The following is a 16,192-nucleotide window of genomic DNA, read 5'->3' on the forward strand; positions in this document are numbered from 1 at the left end:
TGACTCAACTACAACAAAGATAATAATAAATGTTTTTTTTTTTCTTGACTCATTGACTTGACTCTTCATTCTTCTGAACTTCCCTATTATTTTCAAAAGCATGACCCAGTTGTCCAGGTTCATAATGTCTATGTCATTCTTAACTCCCTCCACCCTCTTCCATGCCACATATCCCTTGCCAAATCTGGTTTCTAACTCCAAAAGATCCTTAGATATATTTCCTTCTCTCCACTAACTCAGCCACAAACTTAGTATAGGCTCTTATCATCTCTTACCTGGACAATTGATTGCAACAATATTTTATTTGGTTTCTCTTCCTTATGTCTCTTTCCATTTGGATCCATCTTCCACTCAGTTGGCAAAGTTATTTAGATCTGATCATATCTACCCCATGCTCACTGAATCACAGTGGCTCCCTATTACTTCCATGATCAAATAATAATTTTTCCAGGTGGTAATTAAATTTTTTATAACCTGGATCATTTTTTATATTTAGCCCTTTTCACACTCTACTCCCTTACCTTCATTTCTTAGTTTTCCTGCCTCCTTCCGAGTCTAAGTTCAAATCCTAGTTTCTTTAAGAAAGACATATATATATATCTAAGTCCCTTCCATCCTTCTTTAGTTACTATTATCTTCCACATTAGGGTTATCTCACTACTATGTTCATAACCTTATGTACTATATTTCTAACAAATCTATATTTATACTTCACTATACTATATATGTTATATATAGCATATATACATATGTGTGTGTCTGTATATGTATATATACATATTATTTTTTATTAATATAGCTAGTTCGTTACATTTTGTATAGCTCATTAGAATGTTATCTTGAACTCAGGGATTGGATTTGCCTTTCTTTTTCATTCCTAGTATTCAGTACATTTTCTGGCATGTAACAAGCACTTAGCAAATGCTTAATGATTAAATGACTGGCACTGTTTAGTGAAAAAAAAACAAAGGGATTGGGGAAAGCAATTTATACTCAGATTCCCCAGTCCCTACTTATTCTCTATATCCCTGAAGAAATTTTTTTTTTACCTTAAGGAAATGTTCATCTTAAGATTACCAGAATGGCATAAAACATGTATACACACACACACATATATATATATATAATTTATATACTTCTTTAATATATTTATATCATTAATATATATGTATTATTTATATATTATTGATCTAAATATATGTTTTTTAAATATATATGTTTACTTTCTAAAAATAAACATATATGTATGTGTTTAGGAGACGAATGAAATTGGTAGGGAGGATTAATGTGAAAAGCCAAGAACTAATATCTTTCATAAGAATCTAGAATATTTGTTCAATAATAAATATCAAAAAAGCATTTCTTTCAAGGTTTGGTAGCTATTATATGATTATTATCATTCTTCCTGTTTCTTATTACTTTTCCTAAATTACTACAGAATTGGAAGAGTGTCACACAAGACTAAGGATCATTTTGTATTTGTTTTTTACTGATTTATCAATTATCTTCAATCATGAAAAGTTATTTCTAAAAATTATTCTAGACCTGAAGGTATTCTGTGACTTTACTGCAACATCTCTCTCACTTTCTGAAAGTTTTTCTCAAAGTGAACATTTTGTACCTTTCTAATTGTACTTTTACAAGATACCTTTCTTATATTTTATTTATACATATAATCTCTCCCACACTATAAAATCATTTCCGCAAGGGTAAAAATTATGCCATATTCTTTTAACCCTACAGTATTTAACATATAGTGATCAATCAATAGTGCCATATTTCAGTGACATAGCTAACAGATGCCTTGTTGGAATCATGAATCCAAATATTCAAGATTTTGTTTTGGCTATTAATTCCCACTTTAGTGTATCTACCAATTTGGGGATATCTACCCAGAATAACTTCCAACATATTCATATAAAAAAAGCTTATGTTTTCTCTTGGCTTTTGAATCCACAGAGTGAATTCTAGGATAGGGTTCCATATTCAGATTTAGGACCTTCATTCGGCTATTCAGGAAGGCTTATTCCAAAGACATTAACATCTTATTTTCCTTTTACAATTCTTTAATTTTGCTGATAATAAACACCATAAAATAGTGAATATTGTATTGTAAATAGTGAAGGAAATATCTCAGAGAGGCCATTTCCTTTTTTAGAAATCTATGAACTTCACAAACCAAGTTATTCCCACTTTTGCCTTCAAATATGCAATTCCTTAAACATGGACCAAAAAAGATTAATCAGATGTATATATTCCCATATATGTGGATTAAATTAAGAAAGTATCTACAAGGGAAATCAATAAGCAATTTTCATTTATAAATTATGTATGGGAAAGGTTTTAATTCAAAAAGACAAATTACACCTTTACATCTAAGGACATATGAATAAAACAATCTAAAAGAGTGGGGTTTATATTTAATTTTACTTTTATTATTAAGAAATTGTCAGAAAAGAAAGTGAAATGGAAGAGCTTTATATTTAATTTACTCTGTGAACCAAGAGATAAACATTGCAATTATCAATTCAAATTCCTTTCTCATTTTCACCAAAATCCTATGAGCAATTAGTTTTTCTTCATTGTAAGCTTACACTTCAGAGTTTACTTCTTTTCTATCTGTATACAAACATTATGTATGTACCATAAACCAACAAATTAACAATCTCAAAAAAGAAGTGAATGCCATTTCTAATTACTTAATGTCAATTATCAGAAATTACTCATCAATCAATCCATCTATCCATCCATCAGATTTTTGGTTAAGAATCAAAAAACTCAAAAAGAAAAAGAAAAATTCCTTCATAAAGTCCAAAATGGATTTTTCTTTAAAAAAAAAAAAAAGATTATCAGAATCTGTGGGCACTGGAAGAAGGATCCAGACTAGAAAGTAAGAACAAGTTGAGAGGAGCAAGCTAGAAGCTTAGAATGATATCCTGACTGGAAATTCCAAGAAATCACAAGAACCACAATTTTGAATAAGAACATTGATGCCTTTGGTGCCTTTTAGCACTCTTAGCACAGACACAAGAGAAAAGGTAGATCCCACTGGCAAAAGCCAAAAATCAAATTCAAAACCAAACAGGAACCAGCATTTAAGAGTGCAGGAGGGAGTTCACATTGGCAATGAAATCAAGTACTAAATCAGAAATGTAAATACTAATAAACAAACAAAAAAATGAATATTTATGAGTCAGAGAAAAGCTCCACAACTATAAATAGAACTTCAAAGGAAGGAAAAAAATGGCTTTACTACAAGTGCTAAAAGAATAGCTGAAATAAAAGGACAAAAATATATTATTTAAGCTAGTATCAGAAAATATATCTATATCTACCTTTATAGATAGATAGATAGATAGATAGATACACACACACACACACACACACACACACACACAATAACCGAACTCCCAAAGAAAAAAAATTCCGGACCAAATAAAATGGTGAGGAAATGTTATCAAAAATTTAGAGAGCAATTATTAAATAAACTATTTGTCAAATTAATAAAAGTGAGTTTTTGAAATGCTATGATACGAGCATGGTCTCAATATCTAAATGAGAGGAAGAAAAAATAAAGAAAACCATAAACCAATATTCCTAATAATGACACAAAATGTTAAGACATTAGAAAATAGATTTCACGGTAAAAAAAAAAAACATGAAAAAAGAATGAATTAATCTCATATATATAGGCTTGGTTAAATATAAGGAAAAGCATAAATGTAACAATAATAACAGAAATAATAATGGGTGGTATTAATAGATTAATAGACAAAATTTGACAAATCTAACATTGATTTTTGTTTTTTCAAAATCATTACAAAGCATAAGAATAGGCAGGAATCACTTCAGAAAAAAAAAAAAAAGAACAAAGGAAACAAAAAAGAGTCAAACAAAAGTACACATTTTATAGTAGCAAAGAACCAGAAACTAATGGAGTATACATAAGGGAATGGCTTAACAAATTATGATCTATTAATATGATGGAATAATACTGCACTTTAGAGGAAACCTGGGAAGATCTTAACCTATACAAACTAATACAGATAAATAATGAGAGTTTAGAAAATAATTTATACAATAACTACATTACAAAGAAGAATGAGTCTGAAAAATGAGAATGACTAATACAAGCAGCAACCAATAAGGCAATTTGTTTTCCACAGTTATACACAATTGTTACAAGGGCTTTGTTTTTCTCTCTTATCCCAACAACAGGGTGCAGAGAGGAAGAGAGAGGAGAGAAATAGGGAAGGAGAGAAGTCAAGAGAGGGGAAGAAAGAAAGAGAGGGAAAGGGAGAAAGAGAGGAAGGAAGGAATTGAGAGACAGAAACAGAGACAAAGACAGAGACAGAAAACAATTTTGAAAGGCTGAACTTATGTATTTAAACAGAAAATCAAATTGTATGTAATATCTACAATTTCATATAGAATCCTTTTTCTATTATTATATTGGAATTCCTATTAGGTGGCATTTGCTAAATTAAGAAGGAAAAAGCAAAGAGTGCAAATAAAGTATTTTATAAATTCACAGAAGAGAACAGAAGGTTCAGAAGGAAAAAATAAGAAAGACAACTTTTGAACTATGAGACTGAATTTATTATATAATTCAAAATAAACATGCTATATGTAATGAAGATTCATGATTTCATATAATATTTTCTTTTTTATGTTTGTTGCATATGCAAATGTCCCATGTTCATTGATATTTGTCTAAATTCAAAATAATAACTATTTAAGAATTTTAAAAATCAGGAAATATATTTAAGTACTAGTTAAGTCCCTGATACTTGTACTAGCATCTCAAAGAAATATCTAAAAAAAAAAAAATTAGGAAGCAATTAAAAGAGTGATGCTGTTCTTTCTATCTTATTTTTTTCAATAAATTTTAGCATTCTCAATTAATGAGGGTGGAATGCAGCTGTTCTTCATTTAAATACTATGTTATAATTGGCATCCTTTTATAAATATTTTTTGTGAGATAGGAAAATACCAACATTTACATTTTAAAATGAAGTAACTAAAGTGTATATGTGTCTCTAGATCACGAACTAAATCTTTGTTAGAACTATATAAATCAAGCATATGGCTTTCTCTCAATCAGGTTATCTGTATGTTAATTCTTTAATTTTAAGTCAAGTATCCAGGTTTCCTGAAATTTGTAAGCAAACATATAATGAGTTTTATGTAAAGCATTCTTCAATATAACCAGATAATACAGAAACAGCCTAACTTACAAGCATCATCATTTTTTATGGCTTACAATGGCTTATAAATTTTTTTTAAAATCTAATCTTCAAAGCCAAATACATTCATATAAAGAAGAGCAATAACACATTCAGTTTAAATTTAAAACTTACATTTCTTCTGTTGTATTAATTTTATTGCTAGTTTCAAATAACCAAATTGGAAGAGAAGGAAAGAGGGAGAAGAAACTATTATACATACAATGGGATATGTCGATTCTTAGTTCTTCAATAGGGAAGACCCAAAAGTACATTAAAATATTAATTACAAAATATAACATTGAAGCACAGAAACAAAATTCTACCATAAATTTTAAGTTTAATCAAGCTATTGGTCTATTTCCTATAACATAAAAAGAAATAGTACACATCTGAGACTAGATATTATCTTGAGATAATTGAGACTATATTTCCCATCTTAACAAATATCTATATTTTACTTAACTAATTTTAGCTAACATAAATAAATTTGTAGATATCACTTCAAGATATTGTTCCTGCTATATATTTGTGATATCATCTCATTACTCAGGAAATTTAATAGATACTTGCATTAAAAGTACTAATCAGTAAAATTCAGCTATTTCATTTGATCATGTGATAAGTATTGATTCATTCATTAAAAGCCCTAGTAGTAGTTTTTAAATATTCATATAAACCATGTTAACATACAAAGACATATAATGCATAAACACTTTATGAATAACATATATTAACAATGCACCATTCTATTAAGATGCAAAATACTTGTAAGAAAATGTTTATTAACAATATTGAAAATATTTTAACTTCAAAAAGCACATATTTAAATGTACAATAAAAAGGTGATACAATTGTATCCTGCTTTTTGCAAACCTAATCACTCAAATAAAGGATCTACATATCAGTAGTCTTGATAGATGCCCTATTGCATACATATTTGTATAGTTTTGTGCCAAGTTCTGCTCATAATTCATCAACATAAAAAATATTTCAAGATTTCCAAAGAATAATGTATGGTAGAATAAATGTGATTAATCCTATATAGAAAGGATTTACAGGAGAAAAAGCAAGAATTCTATATAATAAGAAGTCATGGATAGCTTGAAAGCATCCACTTGAGAAAGCACCCACTTTAATGAAATTACAGGTCCACTGAAGAATCAAAATGTTTATTTCTATGAACATAACTACTCCCCATTGTGTAAGTGGAAAGAAAAGACAACATTTTAATGTGTACAGTTTAACCTTTCTTGTCTTTGAAAAATAAAAATGACAATATATCAAAACATGTTTGTTTCTTTTTCCAAAAATTCCTTACTTTTGATAAATTGCATGGAAATTTTAGTATCTGACCTGTCTACATTAAACCAGCACAAGTCTCAATAAAATGACAGTTCACAGCTCACTGTTATATGGATTTTAAAATACCATGGGTTATATCGTGTTTACCTGAGACAAAACATAACATATAAAATATAACATATATTTAAAAAATAGAATATGGCAGAAAAAATAAAATGAATGCTTCTGCTATTATCCAGGAATAATGTTAGAAAAATTTCTACCATAATGTGCCATTCCTACAGATTACAATAAAAACTAACTAAAGAGAATTTTTTTCTTTTTTTATCTCCATACCTATTTCTGGACAAACTTTTCCATTTTTCTGAGTTTTAACATTAACCATAACTTTAAAAAAACACAAATTTAATTTCAACATTTTATAGTAAAGTTAATAACATGTAATAAATGCAATCACCTCCAATATTTAGAACCTAATTTGGTTACTTTTTGATGGTGATGGTTGGTCAATAACAGAAAAATATAAACGTAGCCCCAAGGTATGTACATGACAATATTCAAATATGTGCAGTGTTTTTTGATTCACAGGATACATAAAATTAATATAATTACTAAGAATTCAGCCTTATTTAGAATTTAATCTTTACAATATCATAGGTTATCTACATGTCATCTCTGTAGAAATACATGCAAAGAAAATATGGAGCTTTATCCAGTCAGAAAATCAGCTAGAGCCATCTAGCTCTAGATTTCTAGAAACCTCACAAATATTTTGCTCTAAATAAAACTTATACATTATTAACAAAGAACTAAGATATTCCATTTTCTTAGTAGGTACCACTGAATCACAAAAATTTTGCATATGTATGTATAAGAACATATGTATATCCTATACAAGGTAGCCATCAAAATGTAGATCTCACAAAATCAAGCCAATAATATCTGTAGATTCCATTGGAAAATAACAGCTTGCCAGGTGCCCCTTCACGTCTATTTGAAAAGCTTTTCATTGTTGAGCATCAGAATGTTAATCAAAGAGCATCCCAAAATCAAATATTTATAAGAACATTTATTTTTACTCAGCCTGCTACTCCTTTCCAGGTTAGTTCAGCTTCTAGTCAGACATATATCCAAGTTGTACAAAATGATAGTTAAAGAAAATAAAAATTCAAAAGTGCCGCAAAATAGTGCTTTGCAAAAGTAATCCATGGTACTACTGAGTGGTTAATTTTAAAATCCTATTTTTTTTCTGAGTTTGAAGTTTTTAAACCTTGCGGATGGTTGGAGTAGGAAAAAGGAAATTTACTAGGCAGTACAAAGGAAATCTTGTTGTCCTCTATTGTGGCAGTGGGGGTGTTTCCCAATCCTAACTTATCTATGTTGATAAAGGAAATCAAAAGCAGAGCAACAAGAAAAAAGTCCCTGTCAAATCAAAAGGTACCAATCCTTACCTTAATGGTGCTGGCCATAGTGCATTCAAGTTTATTAATCGTTAATTATTGATAATAATAATTATTGCTTCTCTCTGACCAGAAAGTAGTTTTGATGAGGTTGTTTAAAGCGGATGAGATTGTGCTAAGTCTGGGAAATGAAGTCAGCCAATGGCAGGAAGAGGTTTCTATTGGTCCTGGCTACATGACTCGAAGAAACAGGATATTTGGGAGCAGAGAGATAAGAGACCCTAAAAACAATGTTGTTTTTCTTGACTACATACAGCCAAGATTTGTTTTTTTTTTTTTTCCTAATTAAAAAGAAGTGTCAATTGCTTGTGACTGACTGCTTGGGCAGGTGTGATTGGCTGTGCACTGTGTGTAACATTGTGCACTGAAGCAGGATGCAGGTGATGGTCCAACTGGGCCAAGTACTGTGCAATTTTACATAAGCTAATCCCTAGGGACCCACTTATTTAATATGTCTACCAAACAGGATCACTAGGTATTGACAGTCTCTGTCTTGTCAAACCTCATACATCATCATTAATAAGGAATCAGATAAATCAAGGTTCCCTGACCTTATGACTTTCTCATGAAAGGAAACTGTCAGGTAAAGTTCATTTAACAGAGCCATGAGATATTTATTAATAGTGTTTTGAATATTTTCAAGATTCTGATCAATGTCTAAGTTCCAAGGCATCTTGATTATCCCTTGTACTTTCTCTCCTTCAAGGTATACAAATTTAAAAATTCTAGAATTTTATGAATCAAAGTAAATGAAATGGGGGAAAGTGTCTTTTTACCCATTTTACTAAAAAACTAAATACAATACTCAAAATTTCTTTAGTTCACTATAATCACATAATGCCAGTAGGAATATTGTCACTTGGCAAAGTCACAAAAGCAAAGAAACTTGGACACCCAAGGGATTTTGCCTGCATGTTATGTGAAATGATTAATTAAGAAATTTTCTAAACTCGATGCATAAGTTCAGGGTCACTTTTTTGTTTTCCTTTCTCCTAACAACAACAAAAACAACAACAATAGCAGCAACATTCAGACAATGAATATAGACATGCACATTACTTAGAGAATTTCCTACATAATTTTTATTACTCATTTTCAGGAAATGACATACTCTGGCAGTAACATTTTGCCTAGACAGGCTACAGGAAAGTTACACAAGTAAAAAGGTGTGGCCCAAATATGTAACAGAAGAGAACACAATAGAGTCAAATCCTGAATCAAAGTGCGCTAAGAGTTACAGATAATTGATCAAGGAACTGATCTGATGAAACCATAAAGGTTACACCATTCAATACAGACCACAAGTCTCATTTTTGTAAACTAGACTATCTTTTGTCTACCAAAAAAACAACAACAACAAAAATGATTTCACCTTTGTGCCTGGCCAAGAAAGATGACAAATGAAATTTTTTCTTTTCTGTGTGAAAATCAAAACCTGACCAGTTTGTAGCAATTGTATTTGGTGGGAATGTTGATTTCCTCTACTTTCATCTCCAAACAATGAGTGAGATGAGTAGCTGATTAGAAATTCATTTCCCCTAAATTTTCAAAACACTTGGAATGTATTTTACGTGGGTAATTTCCACCCAATGTTCTTTAGTTTCTCTTTTTTCATAAGAAGTAGTAGTTTAAAACAGCACTATAGCATACAGTATTCTATTATGGTTGACAACTACAATTTTCAAAGTACAATTAGATAATAAGAAAAAAAGACAAAAGAAAATTCTTCATGACCATTTACAATTGACCCTTCTCTCTACTTCTTCATAATTTAACATATTCTTTGTCTCTATAGTAAAAAGCATCAAAGATTTTATTTCTATTGAAATATTCCAATTTAATAAAGTGTTATAACTATTTTCCCTGGCTTAAATGTAATACAACCAAAATTTAAATATCTACCTAGAGGTGTTTTCTGAGTTAATGTAAATTTTCTTAAGTAGACAAAAAAAATAAATCTAACCATTTATTTCCTTGAAAATATTTTATAAATCTAAAAATAAAAATACTTTTTAAAAATGCTTTTTAGTGTTTTAAATAGGAATGCCTATTGTGTTTTGTCAAAAGCTTTTTCTGCATCTATTGAGACAATCATCTGATTTCTATTGGGTTTGTTATTGATATGGTTAATTATGTTAATAGTTTTTCTTATATTAAACAAACTCTGAATTCCTCTTATAACTCTAATCTAGTCATAGTATATAATCTTTTTGATATATTGCTCTAATTTTATTGCTAGTCTTTTTGTATCAATATTCAAAAGGGAAATTGGTCTATATATTTCTGGTTTGGGTATCAGCACCATAATTGTGTCAAAAAGGGAATTTGATAAGATTTTTTTGCCTATTTTTCCAAATAGTTTATATAATATAAGAATTAATTGTTCTTTAAATGTTTGGTAGAATTCATTTGTGAATCCATCTGGGCCTAAGGATTTTTTCTTAAGGACTTCACTGATGACTTGTTCAATTTCTTTTCCTAAGTAAGATAGCTTATTTAAGTATTTTATTTTCTCTTCTGTTAATCTAGACAACTATTAAAAATAGTTATCCGTTTCATTGAAATTGTTAGATTTATCACCTCATCATTGGACAAAATAGCTCAATAATTGCTTTAATTTCCTCTTTATTGGTCATGAATTTGCTCCTTTCATTCTTGATACTTGTAATTTAATTTTCTTCTTTCTTTTTTTTTAAATAAAATTAACCAATTGTTTATTTATTTTATTGGTTTATTTTTCTCATATGACCAGATTCTGGTTTTATTTATTGATTCAATAGTATTTTTTATTAATTGTATTAATCTCTCTTTTGATTTTCAGGATTTTCACCCTAGTGTTTAATTGGAGATTTTTAATTTGTTCTCTTTCTAAGTGTATGATGCATGCATTTAGAAATTTGGCACTTTGACTCCTTCTGATAAATTTTGGTAGGGTGTCTTACTGTTATTATTTTCTCTAATGAAACTATTGTTTCTCTGATTTGATCTTTGACCCACTTATTCTTTATTGTTGGATTATTTAGTTTCCAATTAATTTTTGATCTGTACTTTCATGACCCTTTACTGAATGTAATTTTTATTGCATTATGATCTGGAAAACATGCGTTTAATATTTCTGCTTTTCTATAGGAATTGTGAGAGTTTATGCCCTAATACATGGTCAATTTTTGTGTGAGGACCAAGTACCTTTGAAGAAAAAGTATATTCCCTTCTATCCCCAGTCACTTTTTGCCAGTGATCTATCATATCCAACTTTGCTAAAATTCTATTCACTACCTCAACTTCTTTCTTATTTTGTGGTGAGATTTATTTACTTCTGAGAGGGGAAAGTTGAGGTCCATCACAGCTACAGTCACATTGTCTATTTCTTCCTGTAATTCATTTAACTTTTCTTTTAAGAATTCTGTTCCTATGTAATTCAGTGCATATATATATTAAATATTGCTCTTTACTTCATTGCCTATGGTACTTAGCAAAAACAAATAAACCCATTGCCTATGGTAACTTTTTGTTTTCCCCACTTATCTCTTTGAATTAGATCTATTTTGCTTTTGCTTTGACTGAGACTGTGATTACCACAGTTGCTTTGGATTTTGTTTTGTGTTGTTTTTTACTTCAACTGAAGCATATTAGATTCTGCACCAGTTCCTTTTGTTTATTCTCTCTGTGTGTGTCTCTCTGCTTCATGTATCTGTAACAAAATATTTCACAATTCCACATTTTTAAATCCACACTGCTATCCTCTTCTGTTTTATGGGGTAAATTCATCTCATTCAAATTCAGATATGATTACTACTTGTGTACTTCCCTATATGTTACTCTCCACCATCCCCATAGTTCATCCTCCTTCATTCTTCTTTCACCCTGTACCTCCTGAAAAGTGTTTTCCATCTGACCACAGCCTTCCCCATCCTGCCCTTCCTTCTATTAACAATCTCCTCTTATCCTTCTCTCATTCTATTTCCATGAAGGATAAAATAGATTTCTATACCTAGCTGAATATAGATGTCATTCCGAGTTAAAGAATCTTTTGAAGAATCTTCTCCACAATTGTAAAAGTTTTATTGCACCTTTTTGTGTTATTTATCCCATTGTACTTCTCCCTTAACCTTTCTTCTAGTATATCCCTCTTTCTAACATCTTAATTGCATTTTTAGATATCATTCCATCACGCTCAACTTACAACTATGCACTTTATGTATACTTCAACTGCCCTAATAATGATAAAGTTCTTAAGAGTTGAAAGTATCACATCCTAATATAGGAATGTAAACTGTTTAACCATATCAAGTTCCTACTGATTTCTCCTTCTTACCTTTTTATGCTTCTCTCAAATTTCATATTAGAAATTCAAATATTTTATTCTTTTAATCAGTCTTTTACTCATGAATGCTTGAAAGTTCTCATTTTTACTAATATTCATTTTTCTCCTGAAGGATTTTACTTGGTTTTGCTGGGAGGTGATTCTTGATTGTTTTCCGAGTTCCTTTGCCCTCTAGAATATTATATTACAATTCTTAAATATAGAAGCTGCTAAATCTTGTGCTATCCTGATTTTGGGCAAATGATATTTGAATTGTTTTGTTTTGTTTTTATGGCTGCCAAGAATATTCTTCTCAAAATTTTGTATAACATTCTTGGGGGTTTTCATTTTGAGATATCTTACAGGAGTTAATTGGTGGGTTCTTCCAATTTCTATTTTATCCTCTGTTTCTAGCATATCAAGCAGTTTTCTTTGATCATTTCTTGAAATATGATGTCTAAATCCTTGCTAATCATGTGTTTCTGGTAGTTCAAAAATTCTTAAATTATTTCTCCAGATTTATTTTCCAGATCAGTTGTTTCCCTATTGCGATATGTTCACATTTTCTTCTATTTTTTCTTTTTTAAATTGTTTCTTGGAGCTTTATGAAGATGTTACCTTTCACTTTCCTAATTCTAATTTTTAAAGAATGATTTTCTTCAGTGAACTTTTGTACCTCTTTTCCTATTTGACCAACTCTGCCTTTAAGTTGTTTTCTGCAGTAGATTTTTATGCCTCTTTCGCCATTTGGCCTGTTCTATTTTTAAGATGCCTTTCCCCCTCTTCCAATATGCCTCCTTTTCCAATTTGTTGACTCTTTTTTCATGATTTTCTTGCATCACTCTAATTTCTTTCTCCAATTTTCCTCCACCTCTCCTCTATGTTTTTTAATTCTTTTTGCATTCTTCTGGGATCTGAAACCAATTCATATTTTTTCTTTCAGACTTTGCACATAGCTACTTTGATTTTGTTGTCTTCTTTTGAGTTTTGTTTTGATCTGCTCTGTCATTATAGTAATTTTCTATGGTCAGATTCTTTTTCATCATTTTCTGATTTTCCAGCTTGTTTCTTCATTTTGAACTTTATGGTAAAGTTAGACTTTGCTGCTGGAGTGGAAGAGACACTGTCCCAAATTTCAGCGTTTCTGTACTATAGTTTCGAAGCTAACTCTGAGATTAGCAAACTCTCAGTTCTTCCAAGGAGGTATGATTTAAGGAAAACTGGAGTTAGCTCAATGTTTGAGAAGTTCCAAAGAAAAGTATAAGAGACAAGAGGTATTAGACTCCAAATCGAAGGTCTACAGAACCATTGTTGATGGAATCTTTACAAACTGCTAACTAATTAGAGTTGATCTGATCTTACAAGAAGATGTTTTAGGCCAGAACCTGAAACAAGGTACTAAGTAGAATTAATTAGTACAATGCTTGTGTTTACACCTTTACTCATCGGAGTTCACAAGTATGCCAGATTCACAAAGTAAACTTTGTAACTTTGTGAATTCACACCTCCCTTAAAGCTCTTAGGGCCAGAGAGCACTATAGGAGAAAACCCATAATCCCATTCTCTCAGAAGAGTCAGATATAAGGCCAGTGATGAGAGATCTATTCCAGAATATATTCCACTTGGCTGGCTGGTCACAGAAGAGAGTTCAGCTAGATTGGAGAGGAGCACTCTGGTGCAGACACAGAGCACTTTGAGAGATTTCAGCAGAATTACTCCAGAAGCCCTCTCTCCGAGGCAAGGGAGAATATTTTCCATTTGGCTGGCTGGTGGCAGAAGAAGAGTTTTCAGAGGATAAAGCTACGAGTGGAAAGTTCAATGGACAACCAGATTCATCTTCATCTCACATCACTGTAGTTGGTGGCTGGGCTCCTGCACTTCCTCCACTGAGACCAAGCTGGTCTGAAAGACTCACCAGAAAGCTAGCCGAGCCCCAAGTGAAGGAAACAAGAGATTCATTCCATCTCTGTGCTGGTTGGAGGCTGAAGAAAGCAGAGGCAGAGGCTAAAGGACAGAACCTTTGGATTTGGAGACATTCGGAGGGCTCTAAGCTAAACCGGCTGTGTTTTGAGAAGAACAAGAACTCCAACATTTGAACTCCAACAATTGTGATGACCTCATTTTTGTATGCCTATGAAATTTGGACAGTATATTAGTGCCATTCTAGAAACTTGAATTACTTCCATTTGAATTGTCTTAGGAAGATTCTGAAGATCACCTTGCAAGAGAAGAAACCAGACAATGAAGTCCTTTCTCAAGCTAAACTGCTAAGAATGAAAACTCTACAGAGCATATGACTGTGATGGGCACCCTCAAGATCTCTTTGAAGAACTCTGGAATCTATTGGAAGACATGGGAGACACTTAGCACAGGGTCACCCAGCATTGTGTGCCCACATCGAAGAAGATGCTGTGCTTTCTGGGCAAAGCAGAAACACAGTAGCTTAAAGGAAGTGTGAGATGTATAAATTCAGAATCATCTCTACTCCAAATGTTCATATGGACTATTTGTGTTCCAATTGTGGTAGAGCCTGCCAAGCTCATATTGATCTGATCAGTCACTGATAGACACATTATTCCTTAACTCCAATATAGTGATGTCATTTGGTCCTCTTCAAAAATAAAGGATAAAATCTTATCTTTAAACTTAATATCTGTATGATCATGGGAAATCACTTAACCTTTATAAGCCTTAGGATGTGTAGGTTATTAAAGAGTTTTTTAAAGGGCCAGTTTAGGTAATTTTCTTAATCCTACAGAGAGAATTTAAGATAATGATTTTGTTCTGAGATGACATTACTCAGGCCCATCTTTGGAAAATTTAAATTTGATAAAATAATGAAACTCATAGCCATTTTGACAGTTAATAGAAAGAGATTAACTTAGCCATAATGAGAATATGGAAGTCATGTATTAAGAATATCATAAGTTGATTCAGCTGAATAATGCTCCTTTGCCTGAGTTCCCCATTGTGATCTGCCAACCAAGCACCTGACATCACCTGAAGCACTTTATGTCTATTTTGTACTCAAGTGAACAAGAAACTATGACAACAGCCTGAGCCCTTAATCCTCAAAGCTAAGTCTCAAGGATGGTTTCAATGTATTTTGAGGGGAAAAATATTACTCTCACATGTTTAATACAGTTTAAACTTCACTTCACTGCAAGCAACTATATGATGCAGTGGATAGAGTGCTAAGCCTACAGTAAGGAAAACTCATCCTGAGTTCAATCCAGCCTCAAACATTTAGTAGCTGTGTGATCTCAGGCAAATCATCTAATCTCTGTTTGCCTCAGTTTCCTTATCTGTAAAATGATCTGGACAAGAAATGGCAAACTACTCCATTATCTTTGCCAAGAAAACCCCAAATGAGGTCATGAAGAGTTGGACACAACTGGGAAATGACTGACTGAAAAGTTTCACTTCCTTCTCTGTTTATCCCAAATGAAATATAACTATATATACTTTTATATATATATATATATATATTAGTAAAGATTCAGATCAAAAAATAAATTTTGAATATATCACTAAATTGCTTCCCTTTGGAGCAGTACTAAAACTTTGTAGACTGTGTATAAATGTTTGGGTACATGTATAGAGGCTTCTCTCCATCTTAAGAATCTTGGAAATCTGCCCTTCAGGGCATCATTTATAAAAGTATCTTGTAGAGTGTATGCAGTATGTCTAGATATTTTGAAATTGGCCAACTAAACAACTGTAGAAGAAGAGAAGCTTTGTTTGGCTGCAGAGACATTCACAAAATTCTGTTGATTTCAGCTACTTCCTCTACTATTTTTTGTTGTTGTTGCTTTTATTTAGTAATTCCTTACTTCATAGTATCTAGTGAGAGTCCATGCTGACTGTAGGAGTTTTGAACAGCTCTAAGAGCAAGTCAC

At 31.4% G+C, this 16,192-nt stretch overlaps 1 protein-coding gene across 1 annotated transcript in view; it reads right to left on the bottom strand.

Moving 5' to 3' along the window:
• ERG (ETS transcription factor ERG) overlaps window positions 1-8,095 on the bottom strand; it is a 132,008-nt gene extending 123,913 nt beyond the window's left edge. Inside the window, exon 1 of the mRNA XM_051984871.1 lies at window positions 7,982-8,095. Coding sequence (XP_051840831.1) covers window positions 7,982-7,999 — 18 coding nt within the window. The 5' untranslated portion in view covers window positions 8,000-8,095. The remainder of the gene's footprint in view (window positions 1-7,981) is intronic.
• Between the last annotated feature and the right edge of the window lie 8,097 nt (window positions 8,096-16,192).

This window comes from Antechinus flavipes, chromosome 3, assembly GCF_016432865.1.
Source record: "Antechinus flavipes isolate AdamAnt ecotype Samford, QLD, Australia chromosome 3, AdamAnt_v2, whole genome shotgun sequence".
NCBI classification, from domain to species: Eukaryota; Metazoa; Chordata; class Mammalia; order Dasyuromorphia; family Dasyuridae; genus Antechinus; species Antechinus flavipes.